Raw genomic sequence first — 21,402 nt, 5'->3', positions numbered from 1 at the left:
AGGTCAATTTCACGATTCATATATCCAACAAAATAATAATAAACTAAAACAAAACAAAAACAACGACAAAAGGAAAAGAAAAAAAATCTATATAGTGGGATTCAAATAAAACTGAAAAGCTTCAGAGTATCAATCAATGGATTTATGACATTTCTCATTTTTCATCTGTCGACGATCAAGGTGTGTAAGAAGTGTACAGATCTGAATAAATGAATGTTTGGTATGATGGTACATTTTCAGCAAATTTCATTCTGTGTATATAAAATTGACCTAAAATTATAGTTAAATTTATTATAAATGTTTCTTTAGGGTTAAAGAAAGGGTCATTAAAAATATATATAATACATATTGACCAAATCTTCTCTTCAAGTCTAAAAAAAGATAGAAAGTCCAGAAAGAAACAGGAAAATACACAGTAAATAAATAAATAAGTGTTTCATGGATTCAGCTCAGCAAGGCGCCCTAGGGCCCTTAAACGCAGGGCACATGAGGATTGGAGGACGAGCCCCGCCTTCACAATAAAAGTCTTTGTGAATAAACCGACACTAGAACACGTTTCTCAAACAGTGTGTTGTGTTGTCTTAGTGGGTTGATATCACAGTGTAAATGACTCTAATGGCTTAGAATACGTTCTGTAACAGGTTCCAGATGCATCTGATGGTTTCCTAATGGGATTTAATGGTGTTCTACAGGAAACTACTGGTTTCTAATGGTAACCTTTAAGCCCACTCCCTTTAGGAAGCAAAACTGTAATGGTTTTCATGATCTACTTTCCAGCATTATGTACAGTAGACGTACGTAAGAACCCAACCTATACCCCACCCTCCTGACCTCCACCCCACATACCACCACCCTCCATACCCCCACTCTACTTACCACACCCTCCATACCCCAACTCCACTTACACCACCCTCCATACCCCCACTCCACTTACCCATACCCTCCATTCCTCTACTCAACTTACCCCACCCTCCATACCCCAACTCAACTTACTCCACCCTCCATACCCCACTCCACTTACCCCCACCCTCCATACCCCAACTCCACTTACACCCACTCTCCATACCCCAACTCAACTTACACCACCCTCCATACCCCCACTCCACTTACCCCCACCCTCCATACCCCTACTCAACTTACCCCACCCTCCATACCCCAACTCAGCTTACACCACCCTCCATACCCCGACTCCACTTACACCACCCTCCATATCCCGACTCCACTTACGCCCACTCTCCATACTCTGACTCTACTTACCACACCATCCATACCCCTACTCCACTTACCCCACCCTCCATACCCCAACTCTACTTACCCCACCCTCCATATCCCGACTCCACTTACACCCACCCTCCATACCCCCACTCCACTTACCCCACCCTCCATACCCCGACTCTACTGACCCCCAACATTACACAACTTATTTGTGCTAATATTATAAATGTAATTAGTTTATTAATTAGTATGATTCTGACTGCAGTGACAATGACAATACCGTGATATTGTGATTATAGTGATGCAGATGGTTCTCTGATTTCTGACGCTTTAGCAACACTGTACCTCCGTCACTCTGATGGAGCTGTTCTGAGCTGAGCTACGCTCCTTTAGCCAGGCGCTCAGCGGGATTCACAGCTCCGAGCCCGTAACGGCGAACGGCGTTTGTTTGTCAATAAACGGTTGCCTTGGTAACCGAATTCTGAACGAGCTGAATTCGTTACACTGTGACGCACTACGGTTCTGCTGCCCTGGTAAGCGCGCGAGCGGAATTCCAGCGCACTTGATCGTAACGGTTTGGAACGCGCCCACAATGGCGGTCCGCGTTCTCCGCACGAGCAGAGCGCCGCAGTGCTCGCCGGGAGAGGAGGAGAGGAGATGGTTTATTTGAGGAGATCTGAGTAATCCAGGGGAGCAGGTGGTCCCCGGGCTGCTGCTGACCACACTGCGACCCCAGCGCACAGGTAGGTGAAGTGTGTAAGTGAGAGCAGCTGCCGGACTGTGTCCACTGGGCGAGTGAGAGGCTCGGCTGCACGGCCTCAGCTTCACCCCCAGCTCCTCGGGCCAGTCAGCGGGCCGACGGGATCAGTTACTCTGCGCGTCTTTTAGTTGTTGTGCTTCTGCATTTTTAGCAAGTATCTACAGCCCCGAACGACAGGGATGAACGTCTTCTGGATGCTGATCCACTCAGACTAGCGCAACACACTAACACACCACCACCACATCAGTGCTACTGCAGTGCTGAGAATGATCCACCACCCAAATAGTACCTGCTCTGTGAGGGGCCATGGGGGTCCTGACCACTGAAGAACAGGGTAACAGAGTATCAGAGAAACAGATGGACTACAGTCTGTAACTGTAGAACTACAGAGTGCAGCTATACAGTAAGAGGAGCTGATAAACTGGACAGTGAGGGTAGAAACCAGGAGGTGGTCAGGATGTAATGCCTGATCAGTGTATATATATAATATATATAATTAAAATGAGATCTGGTATGTAAGCTTGTTTAAAGCTTTGTCATGAAACGTGCTCGTCACCCAGTCCATGCATGGAAACCAAATTTGCAAAACCAGTCGGTTTTGAATTCATTGTTTTGTGACGTCCTGAGAAGAATTTACATGATGTCACGAGAAAGCATTTACATATATAATGCTCCTCTCTCTCTCTCTCTCGCTCTCTCTCTCGCTCTCTCGCTCTCGCGCTCTCTCTCTCTCTCTCTCTCTCTCTCTCTCTCTCTCTCTCTCTCTCTCTCGCGCGCTCTCGCGCTCTCTCGCGCTCTCTCTCTCTTTCTCTCGCTCTCGCTCTCGCTCGCTCTCTTTCGCTCTCTCTCTCTCGCTTTCTCTCTCTCTCGCTCGCTCTCGCTGTCTCGCTCTCTCTCGCTCTCTCTCTCTCTCTCTCTCTCTTTCGCGCTCTCTCTCTCTCTCTTTCGCGCTCTCTCTCACTCTCGCTCTCTCTCTCTCTCTCGCTCTCCTTCTCTCTCTCCCTCTCTCTCTCTCTCTCTCTCTCTCTCTCTCGCTCTCTCTCTCTCTCTCCAGTTTGTCTTTCTCTCAACAATGCTTTCGCTTAAAGAAAAAGACAGTCCCATTGTCAGAAAGCTGCTGGACGCTGGCTGCTGTGCGAGATGCGTCCTCCGGTTTTGCTGCGTGGGAAAGTGTTCTTCGTATCAGCTGCCCAGTGAGGTAGGTGTGACCCTTCATCCTCCTCACCCTCTTTCATTTAAATATTCTTTATGTTTATTATTATTTAATTATTTTCATTATTATCATTGATGCCCTTTTATCACAGGTACAGGTATTTCAGTGGGGGCCTTTATTTGCATGTGTTTTTCTCGCCTCTGTTAGGACATAAACAAAGAGCTGTTAGCTTTCCTCAGTGAGGCTGACGGTGAGCAATCCCATGGCGCCGCAGAGCAAACACAGACTGAAGATCCACCCTGTAAGAAGCTGAAGCTGGACTCGGCGCCGGTCGGACAGGACGGCAGCTCGGAGGCTTCTGCAGCGCACACTGAGCCTAATGTCCAGTCGGAGATCTGCGTGGCCTGTTTGGGGGTCCTGCAGGACTTCTGTGATCTGAGTTACACCAAACAGGTGATTATGAGTGGATAATATGGCAGAAATATAACATTACAATACTTCACAGTATGATATGAAACTAAACAGTTGGAAATGTAATAAAATAATGGGATGACTTCTAATCAGCTACACGTTACTGTGCAGTTTATACAGTTACTATCCATCTGGTTCCTGCACCCCACGGTGCCCCATATAACCAGCATACATACTAAGCATACATGCACCCCGCTGACTGTGTGCCACTGCTGGTCCACCCTCGGACCACCCAGACTACCGTCCTGCATTCAAGCTCTAACTAGTTTTTGATCTCCTCAAACAGATTTTAAATGCACAGAGACTTTTATATTAGAAAATAAACTAAGACATATCATGAACAAAAATAATGACTAGGCCTGATATAAAATCATTTAATAGAAAATGTTGGTTTGCCATCAGCAGGCCAACAGTGGCCCACCATCCTCTTGTCATCAGGGCCTTTGCGTGGCTCATGGGCAGAACTTCCAGCAATGCGTAAACAAACAAACAGTATGATGGAAATGTGGGAATAAACAAAAGTACAAATAGTCTTTCTAGTTGGGATGCTGTTCAGGTGTATTGGGGTTTCAACAGAAACCTGAACCTGCATGAGGGCAGTGGGTTGGTCAGAGGGTCCTATTGGTGTTCTACACAAATTACTCACACTAATAAAGCCATTCTACTGTAGCTCACACTGAGAGTCAGGTGGAAGATCATAAAGCAGATACGTGTCTCAAACAGACGGGTTAGCTCCATTCTGTACTCCGTATGTCCCACTTTTAAGTATCTCCTCCTTTAGAGGCTTGAACTTGAAGTCTGACGTTTAGTAGTGTTAGCTTTCTGGTGACCTGCTCAGGCTGTAGTGAGGGCAGAACATGTCCAGCCATAAAGTGAATATACGTGTGACCGTTAAAGCGAGTCGGTTAGCAGCAAACAGTGATGTTATACTGGCAGTTTGTCGTCTGGTCGGATTTGATGGGCACAGGTTTCACCGCTGACGACGTGGCTTTTTTACAGAGTCATTATGAAGCCACATTCTCACGGCTGCTGAAACGCTGTGCTGTTTATGCTTGTAGTGCTGCGCTTCTTGCTGTACTTGCTTCTTTATTACGCAAAATGCACGTCCTGCTAGAACCTCTTGGAGACATTTAATAGGTTAAATGGAAAATTTATTTTTAGTCATTTTTTTTTACTTTAACGCTTAGTGTGGTAATGATTGAGATGATGATATGCAGGTGAAATCTGAAAATATTACTCTGAAATACTTGTCATCAGGTGTGTGAGGTTGTGAGAAAAGCGGACTACAAGTTTGGCAGTCTGGTGCTGGCTGTGTCTCTTCCTGCTCAGCTGTCGGTCAGAGAAGTAAGTCGCCCTTCAGTGAAAATCCCACCAAACTATACTCTGTAGCCTTTCAGTTCCTCTGGACGTCCCCTGTGCTGTGCAGTATACATGTATAATGTTGGAAGAAAACCTTGGATCTCAAAAAGTGCAACTTTACAGGAGAAGGGGAAAAAAGGAAAAAACCTGTTTTACTTTTAATGCAAGTCAATGGAACCAGACGTCATTCTGGTTCATTTTAGGTCATTTCTTTTGGTCCGTTCATCATGAAATTCACACACAATGTAAAGGCCAAAAAGTATTTTCAAATTATGTTCAACACTGAAAATGGTCAAAAATGGAGATACAAGGTTTTCTTCCGACAACAGCAAGGTGTGTGTGTGTATATGTATATATAGTAACAACACTATAACCTACAGAGAGAGGGAGACATTTGCATCATTATTTATTAATCTGAATTCCCTGTTGAGCGGAGGCATCTCTCTCCATTTCTTTCTTTCTCCTCCTTTAGCATTCCTGCTGGCTACACATCAAGAAGGAAGTCAAGTATGTAAGACGCACACTCTTCCTTGAATCTCTAGCATTGAGAAAATCGCTTAACGGGCTTCATTTGTACAACAACAACAAAAAATCCCTTATGACGCATTTAGAAAGTCCTCGTGAAATTTGCAGACCTGTGAATTTGTACGTTTATTTGAATGACGTAGTCATAAATGCACGTGGTGACCAGCCAGTACGTTCCCTGAGTTCCCGAGCTGATTTGTTACTACGCTAACAGCGGTCACTAATTATAATGTAGACCCAGCTGAATCTGTCTTTGTGGCGTTATTCGATAGAGATGCCATGTCAGAAATATGAAATGAATTATCAAACTAAACTGTACCTTTTGTTGCTCACTGGCATAGTGTCTCATAGTCTTTGATGTTTGAGTTGCCGAGGACCAAACATGCCAGTAGAGTGCTAAGATCTAAGATCAGCTTTTCTTGCTGATCCTTTCACCCTCAGACAATCCCTGCACTCTTCTTGATGTGCCTTTCTCTGACTAATTAGGCTCATAAAGGGTTTGATCATGATGTGATGAATTAACTCAACTGTACTACAGCAGGTAAAGCACTAACCTACTGTACACCTGCGTGGAATCAGTAGGCTGTGGTTTGGACCAAGTACTCAATAATGTTCTACTGTTTTCTGTTGTGTATCAGGGAGAAGAGCATGTGTCTGGATAAGGAGGATGTGGTTCAGGTGAAGGATGCTTTTAAGTGGGCAATACAGGGAATGGTGGGCAAAGAACTGGGAACACCTGTACTGACTAACGTAAGTGGAGCTACAAGGCTCATGTAGCTATCAAGTAATGGAACTTTACAAATCACCAATTAAGCATTTTTCATTTTGACAGGTCACAATGTTCTAGCTAGAACCGTGAAACTTTGCTTGATCATAGAGCCTATGCAACTACCATAGCAACTACAGGGGATACCAAAGCAGCAGCCTAGCAACCACCTAGGATCTCATCACATTGGCCTAGCGACACCTTAACAACCACCTGGGATAGCATGGCAACTATCTAACAATGCCTTAGCTACCACCTAGGATACCATAGTAACTGTCTAGCAACAACTTAGCAACAACCTGGGATACCATAGCCACTACTTAAGAACCCCTTTGCAACCACCTTGGATACGATTTGCAACTGCCTAACAACAAGATAGTTACCACCAGGGGCTCCGTAGCAGCAGCCTAGCAACCACCTAGGATACCCGAGCAATGGCCTAGCAACTCCTTAGCAACCACCAGAGATACAACAGCAAAGGCCTAGCATCCGCCTAGGATTCCTAATAACCACCTAGGACACCATATCAATGACCTACCGACACCTTAGCATCCACCTGGGATAACATAGCAACCACCTAATGACACCTTAGCTACCACCTAGGATACCACAGCCACTGTCAAGCAACACAATAACAACCACCTGGCATATCATAGCATCAACCACCTAGGAAAGCATAGCAACGGCCTAGCCTAACCTTAGCAACCACCTTACAATGCCTTAGCTACCACCTAGGATACCATAGCAACTGTCTAGCAACAGTTTACCAACCACCTGGGATATCATAGCAGCAATCACCTGGGAAAGCATAGCAACGGACTAGCAAAAGCTTAGCAACCACCTGGAAAAACATAGCAACAGCTTTGTCAAGTCAGCTGAAAGATTTTTCTCTTCTAGTTCATTTTTGTAGGCCCTCTCTATAAAAAGCTGCCATACTTGCACTTGTGCTGTAAGTAGCATTTGTAAATTTGCATGTGTATTTTTTCCTATTAACTTAAAGGAGAAGTTCTTCTTACACAGCATTAAAACTTCATCAACTTACTGTCAGTACATTTCATGTCATTGATCGTGCAGCCCTAATTAACATCATGAAACCTGTTCAGTGGTAGTTTATACAACGTCAGAAAACACAGAAGCAAGTCTATTTAAGATTACGCAACCCGGATTGAGGCGATTATATAGACATGTAGGTAGCACAGTGCTAACTGGTATGCTATAAGCTTCTGTTGGCCTCATAGCTTTAGTGCAAAACTAAAGAAGTAAAGATGACTTGGCTGATTTTCCCTGTGCCCTTGCTTTAAGGGTATACATTAGCGTAGAGACCTTGTACAGAGAGTCTTTGGGCTTTTTAAGTTGAGCTCACAGTACCGTAGTGCATGTGGAGGATTACTTATTGCCATGTCATGATGAATATGCTGTATTTACCCATTCGAATGATGTCTGCTGTATGTCTGTTGTGTTCTGCAGAGTCTGTTTGAAGTCAGTGTGGGTTTCACACACCCAGAAACAGAGGCAGACTGTCATTTCCTGTATGTTTACTCCACCACTCTTCATTCACTCCGTCCTTTTCTCTATTATGGCTGTCTGTAAGAGGTTATTGTGCTTTATTAATGAAAGCTTCTCGTTTTTGCCTCTGCAGGGCTACAACCTGTTCTGACTGCTTCAAGCCTACTAAGAATAAAGCAGTAAGTGCCCTGTGGTGCTCACACTTTCTGTGTTAACTCTGTCTCTACATATTTTACCCCTTTAGGTATGTAAATGTTTTAACATCAAATTGCCTGTTTTGTTGATTTTCTAAGGGAAATTAAGTTACCCTTTTTAGTCCCATAGCGGGGAAATTCACCCATCCGTGCCGTGAAACACCCACATACTCACTAATGAATCGTAGCAGCAGCCTAGCAAAACCTTAGCAACCACCTGGGAAAACAACAATGGCTTTGTCAAGCCAGCTTAAAGTTTATTCGCAGACTTTCCCCTTCTAGTTTGTTGTCGTAGGCCTTCTCTATAGAAAAGTTGACAAACGTACACTTGTGCTGTGAGTAGCATTTGTAGTTTTGTATTTTTTCCAATTTTCTTAAAGATGAAGTTCTCCTTACACAGTGAAAAAACTTCTTCAACTTATTGTCCTTCATTGTTATTATAAACTGTTTAGTGGTATTTTATACATTATCAGCTTTGTGAATTTCCCCGCTGTGGGACTAATAAAGGATTATCTTATCTTTCCTAGAACAGCTTTTCTATAGACAAGCGCTTGACAAAGTTTTCCCAGGTGGTTGTTAAGGTTTTGGTAGACTGCTGCTATGATTCACTAGTGAGTATGTGGGTGTTTCACTGCACAGATGGGTTAAATGCACACACACTAGGGGGCAGTGAGCACACTCGCCCAGAGCCCTATCTGGGAGCAGTTGGGGGTTAGGTGTCTTTCTAAAGGGTACTTCAGTCACGTACTGTCAGCTCAGGGGATCGAACTGGCGACCTTCCAGTCACAAGGCTCATTCCCTAACCTCCAGCCCATAACATGCCCTCTACAGAGAACGCACCTAAAGGCTCCTTCTGCTAATTTTATTGCAAAGATTCGTTTAACATATTAGGAAAACCAAACTATAAGATATGTCACAACCTTTACACAGCCCACATTTTATGTTCTTTTTTTACCTACATGTTATAATAAACAGTAATATTGCTTTAAAATATGCAGAATGTGTTCTGCTGAGAGAGGCTCCAGCACCCCTTGCGACCCAGAAGGAGAAGCAGCTTGGAAGATGTGTGTGCGTGTGCGCGTGTGTGTGCGCGTGTGTGTGCGTGTGCGTGTGCGTGTGCGTGTGCGTGTGCGTGTGCGTGTGCGTGTGCGTGTGTGTGTGTGTGTGTGTGTGTGTTCGTTCTCTGTAGAGTATGTGTTAAATTATTTTCACTTAGAAAAGCAACACCACATGTAATTGTTAAAAAATGACCAGGGGCTCCCAAACCTGTTTGCATATATTAAAGCTGATCTAGTATTCTGGAGAGTTTGTATGCATAATCTCTCTCTCTCTCTCTCTCTCCCTCTCCCTCCCTCTCCCTCTCCCTCTCTCTCCCTCTCACTCTCTCTCTCTCCCTCTCACTCTCACTCTCCCGCTCACTCTCTCTCTCTCTCTCTCTCTCTCTCTCTCTCTCTCTCTCTCTGTTCCTCAGTCTGTCTTTACCAGGATGGCGGTAGTGAAGGCACTAGACAAAATTTCAGATGCAAAGTTTCTTAGGTAAAAAAAAAAAAAAAAAAAAAAAAAAAATATATATATATATATATAAACCTTCTTTTTCTCTTTCCTCTCCACTGAGACTGACCACAGTATCTCAACTTTAAGCTGTATTCTGTTTGCTCTGTGTCTGCTGTGTCCCTCTATAGACATTACCCCTGTCCACCTGTCAGACCAGCCAGCAAGTGCACTCCACTGGACACCACATGCCTGCATACATCTGTCTTTATAGCAGGTGAGAATTTAGAGTTTAGAACCATTTTGCCAACTGTGTTTACATATTGTGGAATTAGACCTCCACATTTAACCCATCCGTGCAGTGAAGCACCCACACATGCACACTAGTGAACACACACACCAGGGGGCAGTGAGCACACTTGTGGTGGGCAGCCCTATCCACGGTGCCCGGGGAGCAATCAGGGCTTAGGTGCCTTGCTCAAATCATGGACTGTCAGCTGAGGGGATCGAACTGGCGACCTTCTGGTCACAGGGCTGGTTCCCTAACCTCCAGCCCACGACTGCCCCCTGTTTACATACGTTGTGTGTTTACATACATTACATGTAGATAAACACCTATGTATAACACATATAGAAGTAGATACTCAGACACCATCATCATCATATTATTATTATTATTATTATTATTGTTGTTGTTATCATTATATAATGAATATAGGACATTATTGTTATTACATATCTTACATATCGCTGCTGTCGGTACAAAATAATGTATCTTCAACACATCTCTGCAGTAGCTGAAGGCGTTCCAGGAGAAATCTGGAACCAGACTACTTAGTTAGTTGTTATTTTGCCTGTGTTTATATTTATTTGCATCTGATCTAAAGATATATGGTGATTTTTACCAGTATAAACACACTTATTCCAATGATAAACGGTCTAAAAATGTGCTTTTGCATTTCAAAAAGACTTTTGCGTTTCTGTGTCTTTGTGTGAGCGTTAGTTCTTTGTTTTATGTGTCAGTCACTCTGTCTTTGCCCTCATTGTGTCTTCTTGAAATAGCTCTGTTGCTGACAGTATTCCTCTGTTTCTCTCTCTGTCTGTCTGTCTGTCTGTCTGTCTGTCCTTAGGGAGGTATAATAAGTTCTCTCGTGAGCTTCCTCAGACTCCATGGGTGATAGATGGAGAGAGGAGGATGGAGGGATCAGTGGAAGAGTTGATAGCTGATCCTCTCCTCTCCTCCTTCAGGGCCGATGGTCAGTACAGAAACCAGACTGAGTTTATTCCTCTGCTTTAGGTAGTCAGAGCCATTTGTATGACCACAGAGCTTTAGAGAGATTCTGGGCCTGGTAATAAAAGTTGTCACAGTTGTTTATTAATTCTATTCTCTGCTGTTTGTAGGTTTTAACTTTTCCTCATCTGGGAGAGAAGATGTGGACGTACGAACCTTAGGGAATGGTGCGTCCACACACGCACACTCAGATTTTCATGATACATATCACAATATTTTGAAACACAAAACACAGTGCAGACACAGAGCACCAATATTTTCCCATTTATTAAAAAACTACCATTAAAACCCAGTATAGAATGATTTTATTCAGCACTTTATATACTGTGAATACAGGTAAACTGGACTAAATATGCTCAAACATTCAGTTGGTCATTTTTCAGTTGGTCAAACTACGGATGATATTCCCAATGTGCTCAGAATAGCATGTTGTTTATTATGATAGTCACAAAATATCATCATATTGCCATCTATACTTTTAACTATAACCAGCATCTAATGAACATATATACACTATAATGCCAAAAGTATTTGCTCGTCTGCCTTCACACGCATATGAATTTGAGTGAGATCATCAGCACAGCATTTATATTTAATTATGTCTGTTTTAATGCTGTATAGTCTTTTATTAATAAAACACACTGACTACTCAAATAAAAAGTTTTTAAAATAGCACTTTTAAAGACAACAACCAATAAACAAATGACAAACAGAGCGGCAGCCTAAGGTTTCTGCACAATCCTCTATATTTACATGATGTAGTTTGCAGTTTGTAGAGGACAACATATCTTTCATATACACATCATAGATCTTTAAAACCTCTGGGGTATTTTAGCGTTTAACACTTCTGAGTGTTTCTCAGACGAGTCCTCATTGGTCCTCCAGATGGTCCAGGGTTTTGGTCTAAGCCAAGAGCGTAGTGGACAGATTAACAGTCTAGAGGAAAGTCTAGTGGCGTAGACAGTCTAGTGGGCAGTCTAGTGGGCCCTGAAGACCAAGAATTTAATGGACAGTCTAGTGGGCCCTGAAGACCAAGAGTCAAGTGGACAGTCAAGAGTTTAGTGAACAATCTAGAGGGCTCTGAAGACCAAAGGTGTAGTGGACAGTCTAATGCATAGTCTAGTGGACAGTCTAGTCAACAGACCAACAGTTTAGTGGACAATCTAGTCAACAGACCAACAGTTTAGTGGACAGTTTAGTCAACTGACCAACAGTATAGTTGACAGTGTAGTGGACAGTCAAGAGTCTAGTGGACTGCCTAGTGAACAGACCAACAGTCTAATTGACAGTCTAGTGAACAGACCAACAGTCTAATTGACAGTCTAGTGAACAGACCAACAGTCTAGTGAGCAGACCAACAGTGTAGTGAATAGACCAACAGTCTAGTAGACAGTGCTGTGGACAGTCAAGAGTCTAGTAGACTGCCTAGTGAACAGACCAACAGTCTAATTAACAGTGTAGGGGACAAACCAACAGTCTAGTTGACAGTGTAGTGGACAGTCAAGAGTCTAGTGGACAGTCTAGTGAGCAGACCAACTGTGTAGTGAACAGTCAAGAGTCTAGTGGACAGTCTAGTGAGCAGACCAACAGTCTAGTGGACAGTGTAGGGGACAGACCAACAGTCTAGTGGACAGACTAGTGAACAGACCAACAGTCTAGTGGACAGACTAGTGAACAGACCAACAGTCTAGTGGACAGACTAGTGAACAGACCAACAGTCTAGTGGACAGACTAGCGGGCCATGAAGACCAAGTTGAGAAACACTGATGTTACATGCTACTCTGACTGTAACTGCTGTGTCTCCTGCAGGACGGCCGTTCGCTATGGAGTTACTGAACCCCCACAGAGCGAAGTTTAACGGAGCAGAGGTCAGACAGCTTCAGGAGGTACCTACTTAATTCAGTACGCTTTAATAAAATAGCCGACACATACAAAAGTGTGGAAGTCAGAGACCCTTCATTTTCTGCAGACTTGCTTTCAGTTTTTCAAAGAAATCTAGACAGTGGAGCTTGATTTTCTCCTCTCTCTCAGAGAGGAAAGCTTTAAGTGCTGTGTATCTGATGGGGACAGTTTTGGTGTCTACCAGGTCTTCCGGGTGGTCTTTAGGACTCTCATTTTCTCTGTAGCTTTTAGTAATGTTTTTAACTCCTGTTTTTTGACATGGCTATTCCAAATGCAAGTGTATTATTTTCTATCTTATATCTAATCTTGTTCTCCTGAAATAGACTGTAAATTAAATGAAGGAAGGGTGGTCTCTGATTCTTGCACAGCACTGTATACAGGCGGAAAGATTTCTCCAAGCCCACTCTATTGAGTTGTTTGTAAAAACTCTGTTAATTATCTGTTTATTTCTGTCATATTTACAGGTGATCAATGCGTCCTCTGATAAAATACGAGTGAGGGACCTGCAGATTGTAACAAGGTGTGTGTGCTGCACAGAGAGGCTTTCGCTTTGTTGGCATCTCGGCAAGAGAACGCTTCTTAAATTGTGGCTGATATATTTGTTATATAATATATAATTCATATAGTAATTATTATTTTTATTTTAAATAATTTATTTATTTATCTATCAGTGTATAGTCACCCTCACTGACTTCTGCATTAGATCAAGGCTCATCAGTTCTGATCCTGGATGGCTGGTGTCCAGTAGTTTGGTAAGCAGGGAAGTCACCAAACTCTGCTGGACACCAGCCCTCCAGGACCAGAACTTAAGAACCCTGTGCTAGATGGATGTGTGTTCCTGTAGGGATGCTATGGGCCGAATGAAGGAGGGAGAAGAGGAGAAGACTAAGTCCTACAGTGCCCTCATCTGGACCAAAAAGGCCATAACTAACAGTGATCTGGACTTTATTGCAAACATTAAGGTAAATCGGTCCTTTCCAGATTCCATATATACATTTAGCCATTTTTTCAGTTTTTGTTGCCCTTTACATTGTGTATGAATTTCATGATGAATGGACCAAAACAGGTGGCCAAAAATGGCTTGGAAAATTGTCTGGTTCCCTTGACTTACATTAAAAGTAAAGCATGTTTTTTCCTTCTTCTGTAAAATTACCATTTTGATAGATACAAGGTTTTGTTCAGACAACAGTGCTAAATATAAATGTGTGTGTATGTGTATATGTATGTGTGTACATAGGCGCAGTAACAAAAACAGCCTGTTTAATTCTTGGGGATAAAGAGAGGTTGGAAAATGGTAATGAAGAAAATGAACTATGGCTGTTTTTCCTCATTAGAAGTTGAACATAAAATACCAGGCTAATGTAGGATACAGGCCCCTTTAAACAGACTGTTTATGTTCCTGTGCCTTTAAGTCTGATTATATATAGATGGCCTCTATTCTGAATAGATGAACTGTGTTGTCGTGTTGAAAGCAGCCTGGGCTGAAGTATAACTTGTATATCTCATCCGTGGTGAAATCAGGGATCTTCGTTTCCTTGTATGGGCTGTATGGAAAAGTAGTAAACTTATTTCGTGTGTAGGAGCTGAAGATTGATCAGAAGACTCCTCTGAGAGTGCTGCACCGCAGGCCGCTGGCTGTCCGGCAGAGGGTCATCCACTCCATGAGCGCTAGCTACCTGGATACGCACCACTTCAGACTACAGCTGCACACGCAGGCTGGGACGTATCCATGCCCACATCGCTTTGCGCCGCAGCTCCACGCTGGACATTTCTATATCTAGAAATAAACAGGCTCGTTGATATAAGCACATCATCTGTTCATTAATTGAACATAGCATATGATAATGATATGAACATGTACTGTAACTCATATCTAATCACTGCTATTAGCCAATACTGTCATTGATTGAAGTTACTGATATTAGCATGTGCTGTATCTATTACATTTTACCACCACATTTAGTCTATAGATCACCAGTTTAAGTGTAAAGCCGGCATTGAAATTGAATTGTCAAATGCAATTGCATTTCAGAAGAATTCTAGCATTGATTCACTGTTATAACACATCAAATGTAATTCGTTTAACGATGCCTTAATAACCGCCTGTACAGCTACATAAAGGAGTTTGTTCACGGAGACTTCGGCCGCACTAAGCCCAACCTCTGCGCGCTCATGGAGTCTGAGGTGGACATTCTGGAGCTGGATGTGGAGGTACGTTTCACAGAGATGCCTGAAACAGGCGTTCGAGAGTTCAGAATCTGAGGGCCATGAAACGGCAGTTTCCCACATGCTAACGCACCTGATTCTGCTGGGTTAATCGGATTCAGCGGAATCGGATGTTGGAGCGGGGAAAATGTCCCCTGTTTATAAGCACCAGCAGCCCTTTTCATTCATTTTAAGGTTGGACTGATAGATATGGTCCAAAAAGACTCATCCAATTTCAAAGCAGCAGGTTTTTACAACCGTGAGGCGCCCAGGAGCCAATCACACACCAACTGAAATAGGGGTCATAGAGTTTGAGATGAGATGTCAGTATGGCAGTGAACCTCCAACAGCTCAGAGCTTCGTCGTTGGTGCCAACAGTTCCAAGAAAAACGTCACCAGCATCACCAAATCTCACGCTGTGTGACTTTTTTTGTTTAAGGATTCTGTTTATGTGCCACTCCCAACAACACTGGACGATCTCTGAAATCGCATTGAAAGAGGCATGACCATGATGGGATGAGTTTGGCTAAGGCGTTGATGTCGTCTGCTGGAGGAGGCTCATATTGAGCACTTGTAAAATAACATAATAAACTTTATACTCATTTAAACCATTTACAGTTTTACTGCATTGTTCTGTGATGATTTACAGGTGAATTAAATCATCTTGAAATTGGATGGGTCTTTTTGAATCACCCTGCACTTGGAATAGTAAAATAAAATAGTAAATTCTTTGGGTTGCTTTGGGTTTAGGAACAGATTAAGCCCAGTTTAGTTCAGTTATGGTTTCTTTCAAACTGTTAAAAGTTTGATTTTGTCTTAGACAGCTTAAGTTGTCTGGCAGACCGTGGCTAATAAGATTGTAATTGAGATTTCACTGAGAATGGTGAAGGATTGTAATTGTAGTGGTCCCAGAACTGAATTGAGTAATCCTCCCCCTCCCCGCCCCCCCCGCCCCCCCTTTTTGTGTTGTTATTTTCAGTCAGTGGACGTGGATTGGCCACCTGCTGTACCAGAGTGACCGGTGGCAACAGCTTCTGAGGAATATTTGGAAATATTCATCAGTTCCTGTATCTGTTCCAGAGTCTACAAGCTGGCAAACTTTGGGCCTTACTTAAGGAAGTCCTTAACATTGGCAGACGGTTGCTGCTCAGTTGGACAATTATAACAGGCTTATTATGGCCAAATGTGCCTCAGTATCTGAAAGACATTGGTGCAGATTCACTCCTAGACGTACATGAATCGGTTTACTGAAGGATTCTAACGTTTGATGATTGATGGACCATTTATTTTGGGCTGATAGTAAGTCTGTGAATGACCCCTATGCTCATTTTATAATAAACCACAGCTCAGTTTCAGTAGACCGCAGCTGTAAAATCCTCTGCCTGCTTGTTTTTGTCATGTGCTTCGCCAGCTGTAATTGTAGCTCCCTCGCATAAACAGAGATTTACAGAAGGCCATTAGTACAGTAAGCATCACGTTTGGAAATGTAGGTTAAATCTTGCATGTATTATTAGATCTAGTCAAAACATAAACACACCCCGCTTTTAAGAGGATTTACTGCATTTAAAGCAGTAGCTGAAATATGTAAATATTACTGATTAACATTAATGCTCCGCAGACATCAGACCACTGTAAACCCAACCTTGTTATGAGTTTACTGTACAGAAGGGAAACGGAGTCGCAGTAGAGTTCGTCATGCAACTCCGCTACTTAGCAATGTTGTCAAACCAGGTCAAATTAAAGACGGCTGATGTAAATTATACATAAAACATATCTGATGGTAATTTGACAGTTGACAAGGTGCATGAGAGTACACTGATACTGTACAAAGATTAAACCCTTCCTGTCAGATTGTATGTTTTATTGATTTTCCTATACAGATAATGTTATTTTTATGCAAATTAGTAGTGCACAATTTCCGTTTATTTGCACAAACACAAAATATAAAAAGTGCCATTTTTTTTTCCCCCACAGGCCACATTTTATATTTAATCTTTCCCCCAATATGTTGAATTCAGCAAATAAACAGTAATTATGCATTAAAATATGCATAAGTGTGTTCTCTGTAGATGACGTCACTCTGTCTCATAGAAAGTCATGTTTGTTTTTTGCTGTGTTGTGACTGGACTAAAATTTGAGCTTCCTGTTGTTTACTGGCCATTTTTTTCTCTCTGATATGGAACATATTGAACAAATATTTGTATTCAAAGTTTGCTTTAAGTGCTCTGTAGTTGAATGCAAACAGTTGAAAGAATTTTTGGATTCATTTAAAGGAAAAATTTACAATTTTAACGACACAACAACGCAGTTTCTCTGAATCATTTTAATATAACTTAAAATAAATACTACCAAACAGCAAGGCAAGACCTCTACTGGATACCTGCCGCAATGTTTTGGTATGAAAACAAACAAACAAACAAAAAAAAAAAAAACAGGTAAAAACAACTAAAGAGGATCGAAATCGAAGAAAAACAAAAAATCCGCAATGCATCCAACGTTGTCCTTCATCCAAAAAACAAAAACAAACCCAAAAAAAAGGAGAAAAGAAACAAAACAAAACATTGGAACGAGAGACAGGGTAACATTGCCATAAGCAAAACGAAACAAAGAAATAAATAAAACAATTACAATTATGGTACAAAAATACACTGGAAAAAAAATCTCTCATAACAACATTAGAAAACCTGATGTAGAACCGTTGTTAGCGAAACCAGTATCTCACAGCGAGAAAAATGAGCTGCAACTTTTTTCTTTCTTTCTTCTTTTTTTTTTTTAACGAACGCACACGTCATTTTGCGATTAATTTGGGCCGCGCAAAAGGGGGCGGGGCATGAAACCACAGAGACTCCTCTCTACGGAATATGGCCCTAAGATTTCCCTCATGTTTTTGCTGCTGTAGTGATTGATTTCTTTTTGTATGTATCATGTGTATTTTTTTCATCATCCAACAATTAAGTACAGTCACACAACACCTGTCACACAATTTTCTTTTTCTGTTTAGTTGTGACGAATAACTAAAAAAAAAAAAAAAAAAAAAAAAAAAGGCATTGCATATTTACATCACAGATACTGTAGCTGGGTGGATTGGGGGGTTCTGGAGATGTGGTTCTGGGTTTGGGGTGGGGGCGTTTACAGGTTTGATTCAACTAGTCCACTCTCCTGCAGTTCTCAGGGTTTTCCTTGCTGGGGCGCTGCATGGCTCAGTTTGCTCAGAGTTAATGTGATCTGACTGATTACTGTTACTGATTTCCACATTACTGCCGATGGCACGTGGCCATTAACACGATTTCTACAGCTAGGCAGAACTGGATACTGATAAAACAAAACTAATAAAAAAAAAAAACAAAAAGAAGAAGAAGAATAACAACAGAGAGAAAGAGACAGTGTGTGTGTTGGTCTGTCCCCCCTCAAACAGCTGGAGCGCTCCTGTCTGAGGAGTGTACGGTTGATTATTAGCTTTCCCTGCAGGTTGAGTGCTAGTCTAGGATTAGCTTTTATGTCCATGCTGTATGTTAATGAACGCTGTTATGTGACAGAATGAAGCTGATGGTAGACCAGCACTCTTACATAGTGACTTTCTTAATCTTATACACAATCCATAAATAACTTCTGACTAAACTAATTCAGGATCAGTTACTTTCATATCATTACAAATATTATTACACAGGCAGGTGTTGCTAATTGGAGTGCTGCTCTAAACACAGCGGTCAGATTAGTTCCACCTACAGTCGTATACAAAAGTTTGGGTGTTTTTTTTTTGTGAAACATCCTCTACAGACAACACACCTCTGCACATTTGAATGCACAATAACCAGCCTAAAAATCCGTTAATCCGACTAATAGCTCAATTGGAATAGAATACATCCATGTAAACACCTCAATCAGAATAGTCTAATCCGATTGAGGCCATTCGGAATAGTTTCTATCCGACTGAACGAGGTGAGTAATCCTGTAAATAATCCGTTAAACAGAAGAATAATAACCATGTAAACACCTGCATCCGATTGCATTCCCTATCAGAAAATTCCATTCTGTGCATGCGCATCATGTCATAGCGCAAGTTTATACCGTTCAACACGGAGGAGAAACTGGTCAGTAGAGGAGACGAGGTTCATGCTCTGAGCTTTAAAAGACGGCGGTGGGACGGACGTCCAGTTTATGTGTCTCAGAGCACGACGTCTTCCTCTCAGCCTTCTTTAATAAGGACATCTGAAGGACGTTTTCCTGAGTCCGACATCATTTTAAAGCAATTAAAAACACAAGCACTGCTCACTGCTGCTCATCTTACTCTGACTGGACTCACGTGATGCTCGCTATGGTAACGTCTACACTAAGCAGTTCTCTACGTGTGTGTCATTGTGAATCGGATTACTTGCAGTGTGAATGTAAATAGAGATTTCCATCAGATTGTTGAGTAGAATGTGCAGATAAACCTCAATCTTAATCTGTAATCAGATTGTACTCAATCGGATTGGCAAAAATCTCAATGTAAACACAGACAATTACTGTTTATTTGATGAATTTAACATATTGTGGGCCTGTGCAAAAGTTATGGCACCTTTCATATTTTATTTTTTTTATATCTATTCCTCCCCCATATTTTAAACCCCCAAAAATAAAAACTGTGCACTAAGAACAGCAGCAAAAATATAATATTTAAGAGTGTTCTCGATCTATGTGGAGGATGTGTTCACTTATTTTCACTTACAAAATCAACAAAACTGGTCATTCAAACTTTTGCATACGACTGCATGTCCATATGATGGCCTGCCAAAAACTGACCTCATTCGTAGTTCTTAGTGTCCACTCACTGCAAAAAAAAAAAAAATGTTGGCAAGTGGGAATCATCTTGCATCCAATCAGCACATCTGATATTTCTCATTGTGAGACTGCTGTAAGAATATTACAAGATCTGAACCAAATGGTCACCTCCCCTCCTCTGGGAGATCTACCTTCTTGTAGCTTTCACCTCCAACTCAAACCTAACATACCTCTTTCAGCTAATCAATGACTTCTGAAGGCAATGATTAGATGGACCAGGTGGTGTCGATTAGGATTGGAGCTAAAGTTTCCAGGAGGGTCAATATCCAGGAGCAGGGTTTGTGACCTCTGCTCTAAAACAACATTTTTACTTGTTTCAAGGAGTGATAATATATTCTATAAAATTATATAAATATACTGTGTATAATGTGTTACTTGTTTCACAAAACAATGGTTGCCAATAGAATAAGATCACGTGACCAGATAAAATGACTAGAAATGAGTAATTAAACCCTTTAAACGTTAAACATTTCGTTTCTCTTTATTATTCCTTTTTTTATTCATAATTAAGCTCCATCATCACATTTTCAGATTATAAACAAGAACAATCCTTGAAGTTCAAGGAGTTAAAAAGTAATAATAGCCTTTCAATAATCTCACAATGAGAAGTAATAGATATATTGACTGCATCGAAGATGGTTTCTCTTATTAAGATTTTCGTTAGTGTGGGAAATGCTACCCAAAAAATGAGAGAAAAATAAATATCGGAGTGCATATAGTGGTCCCAAAGTTACATCACCTTTTTTCTGGGTGGAGTTGCCCTGTGGTTTGTTAGTAGTTGTGCTCAGAGTTGCCTGAGTGAGGTTTACAGTAACTGGCAGTTTTGTGTACTGATGTCCGCCTGCAAATGAAATCTTAAGAATAGAAAAAAGAAAAAAAGAAAAACAAACAAACAAACAAACAAAAAAAAACTAGAATAGTGTCTTTCAAGCAATTTGTCTTTCTATCTCATGCATTTATTCCGCAGTGTGAGAGTGACGCTCGTAGTTAGGAGGTGGAAGATGTGCGCTATACAGAAACAGATAAAGGGGAGGAGTTTATGAGCCTATTGAGGGACAATCTACCGACACTGCCGTTAACCCTGTCTGTTTGTCCGCCTGCATGTCTGTCTGTCTGTCCATCCAAGAGTTCGTCTGACACTTACAACTGCACACATAAGGCAACATTTTTGGTTTTGTTCCCCAGAATGGCTCTTTCAAACAATCGCAAAAAGAAAAATAACAAAAATCTAATACGTCAACATCAATGGTAATACTGATGGATATAATTTAATGCACAAAAAAAAAAACAACAAAAAAAAAAAAACTGTTTGTGATCTTCTGTAAACAACAACAATGCTAAAAATGTATGAGACTTTTTTTTGTGGGTTGACTAAGTTTAGTCTAACCCAACTGTGCAAAACCCCTTTTATTTTAAAGTCCCACATCAAAAAAAAAGAAAAAGAAAAAAAAAAGAAAAACAAAATAACAAAACAAAAACAGCTTCCCCAAGTCAATAAGTAATTAGAGAGAAAGGGGGAAAAAACAGGGCAGACTTTTTCCTAGCATGGCTACGTAATTTCCTTAAATGGCCTGGGATGAACACTGGTGCAGTTTAATGAGCTCACTCTCGCCCGCTGGCTGAATATGAGAATTGTGGGAAATGTGGTCTCCTTTCACTATCGGCCGAGTCCATCCCGTCCTCGTCAACTGCAGGAGACAAAGAGAGAGAAAGTGACTTCAATGGGCCGACCTCCTCAACATG

At 41.6% G+C, this 21,402-nt stretch overlaps 2 protein-coding genes across 6 annotated transcripts in view; one reads left to right on the top strand and one right to left on the bottom strand.

Moving 5' to 3' along the window:
- Positions 1–1,598: 1,598 nt before the first annotated feature.
- pus10 (pseudouridine synthase 10) lies at positions 1,599–16,986 on the top strand. Of its 2 annotated transcripts, none has more exons than XM_017716522.2 (18): positions 1,599–1,958; positions 3,030–3,173; positions 3,336–3,581; positions 4,857–4,943; positions 5,431–5,465; positions 6,122–6,233; positions 7,717–7,778; positions 7,889–7,934; positions 9,421–9,485; positions 9,632–9,717; positions 10,571–10,696; positions 10,842–10,898; positions 12,541–12,617; positions 13,098–13,153; positions 13,478–13,595; positions 14,214–14,356; positions 14,745–14,844; positions 15,818–16,986. In XM_017716522.2, the coding sequence occupies exons 2-18, from the start codon at positions 3,048–3,050 to the stop codon at positions 15,854–15,856; spliced, it is 1,581 nt and encodes a 526-aa protein (XP_017572011.2). In that variant the 5' UTR covers positions 1,599–1,958; positions 3,030–3,047; the 3' UTR covers positions 15,857–16,986. The 2 variants fall into 2 exon arrangements, with proteins under 2 accessions (XP_017572011.2, XP_017572012.2); XM_017716523.2 differs by lacking the exon at positions 1,599–1,958 and adding an exon at positions 2,350–2,378.
- A 2,072-nt stretch (positions 16,987–19,058) lies between these two features.
- akt3b (v-akt murine thymoma viral oncogene homolog 3b) overlaps positions 19,059–21,402 on the bottom strand; it is a 34,624-nt gene continuing 32,280 nt past the window's right edge. For all 4 annotated transcript variants that reach the window (XM_017716524.2, XM_037543809.1, XM_037543807.1 and 1 more), the window contains exon 15: positions 19,059–21,347. In XM_017716524.2, coding sequence (XP_017572013.1) covers positions 21,262–21,347 — 86 coding nt within the window. In that variant the 3' untranslated portion in view covers positions 19,059–21,261. The remainder of the gene's footprint in view (positions 21,348–21,402) is intronic.

This window comes from Pygocentrus nattereri, chromosome 12 (genome assembly GCF_015220715.1).
Source record: "Pygocentrus nattereri isolate fPygNat1 chromosome 12, fPygNat1.pri, whole genome shotgun sequence".
Lineage (NCBI taxonomy): Eukaryota > Metazoa > Chordata > Actinopteri > Characiformes > Serrasalmidae > Pygocentrus > Pygocentrus nattereri.
Note: the sequence above shows the minus strand (reverse complement) of the source record. Positions and strands in the feature narration are given on the sequence as shown.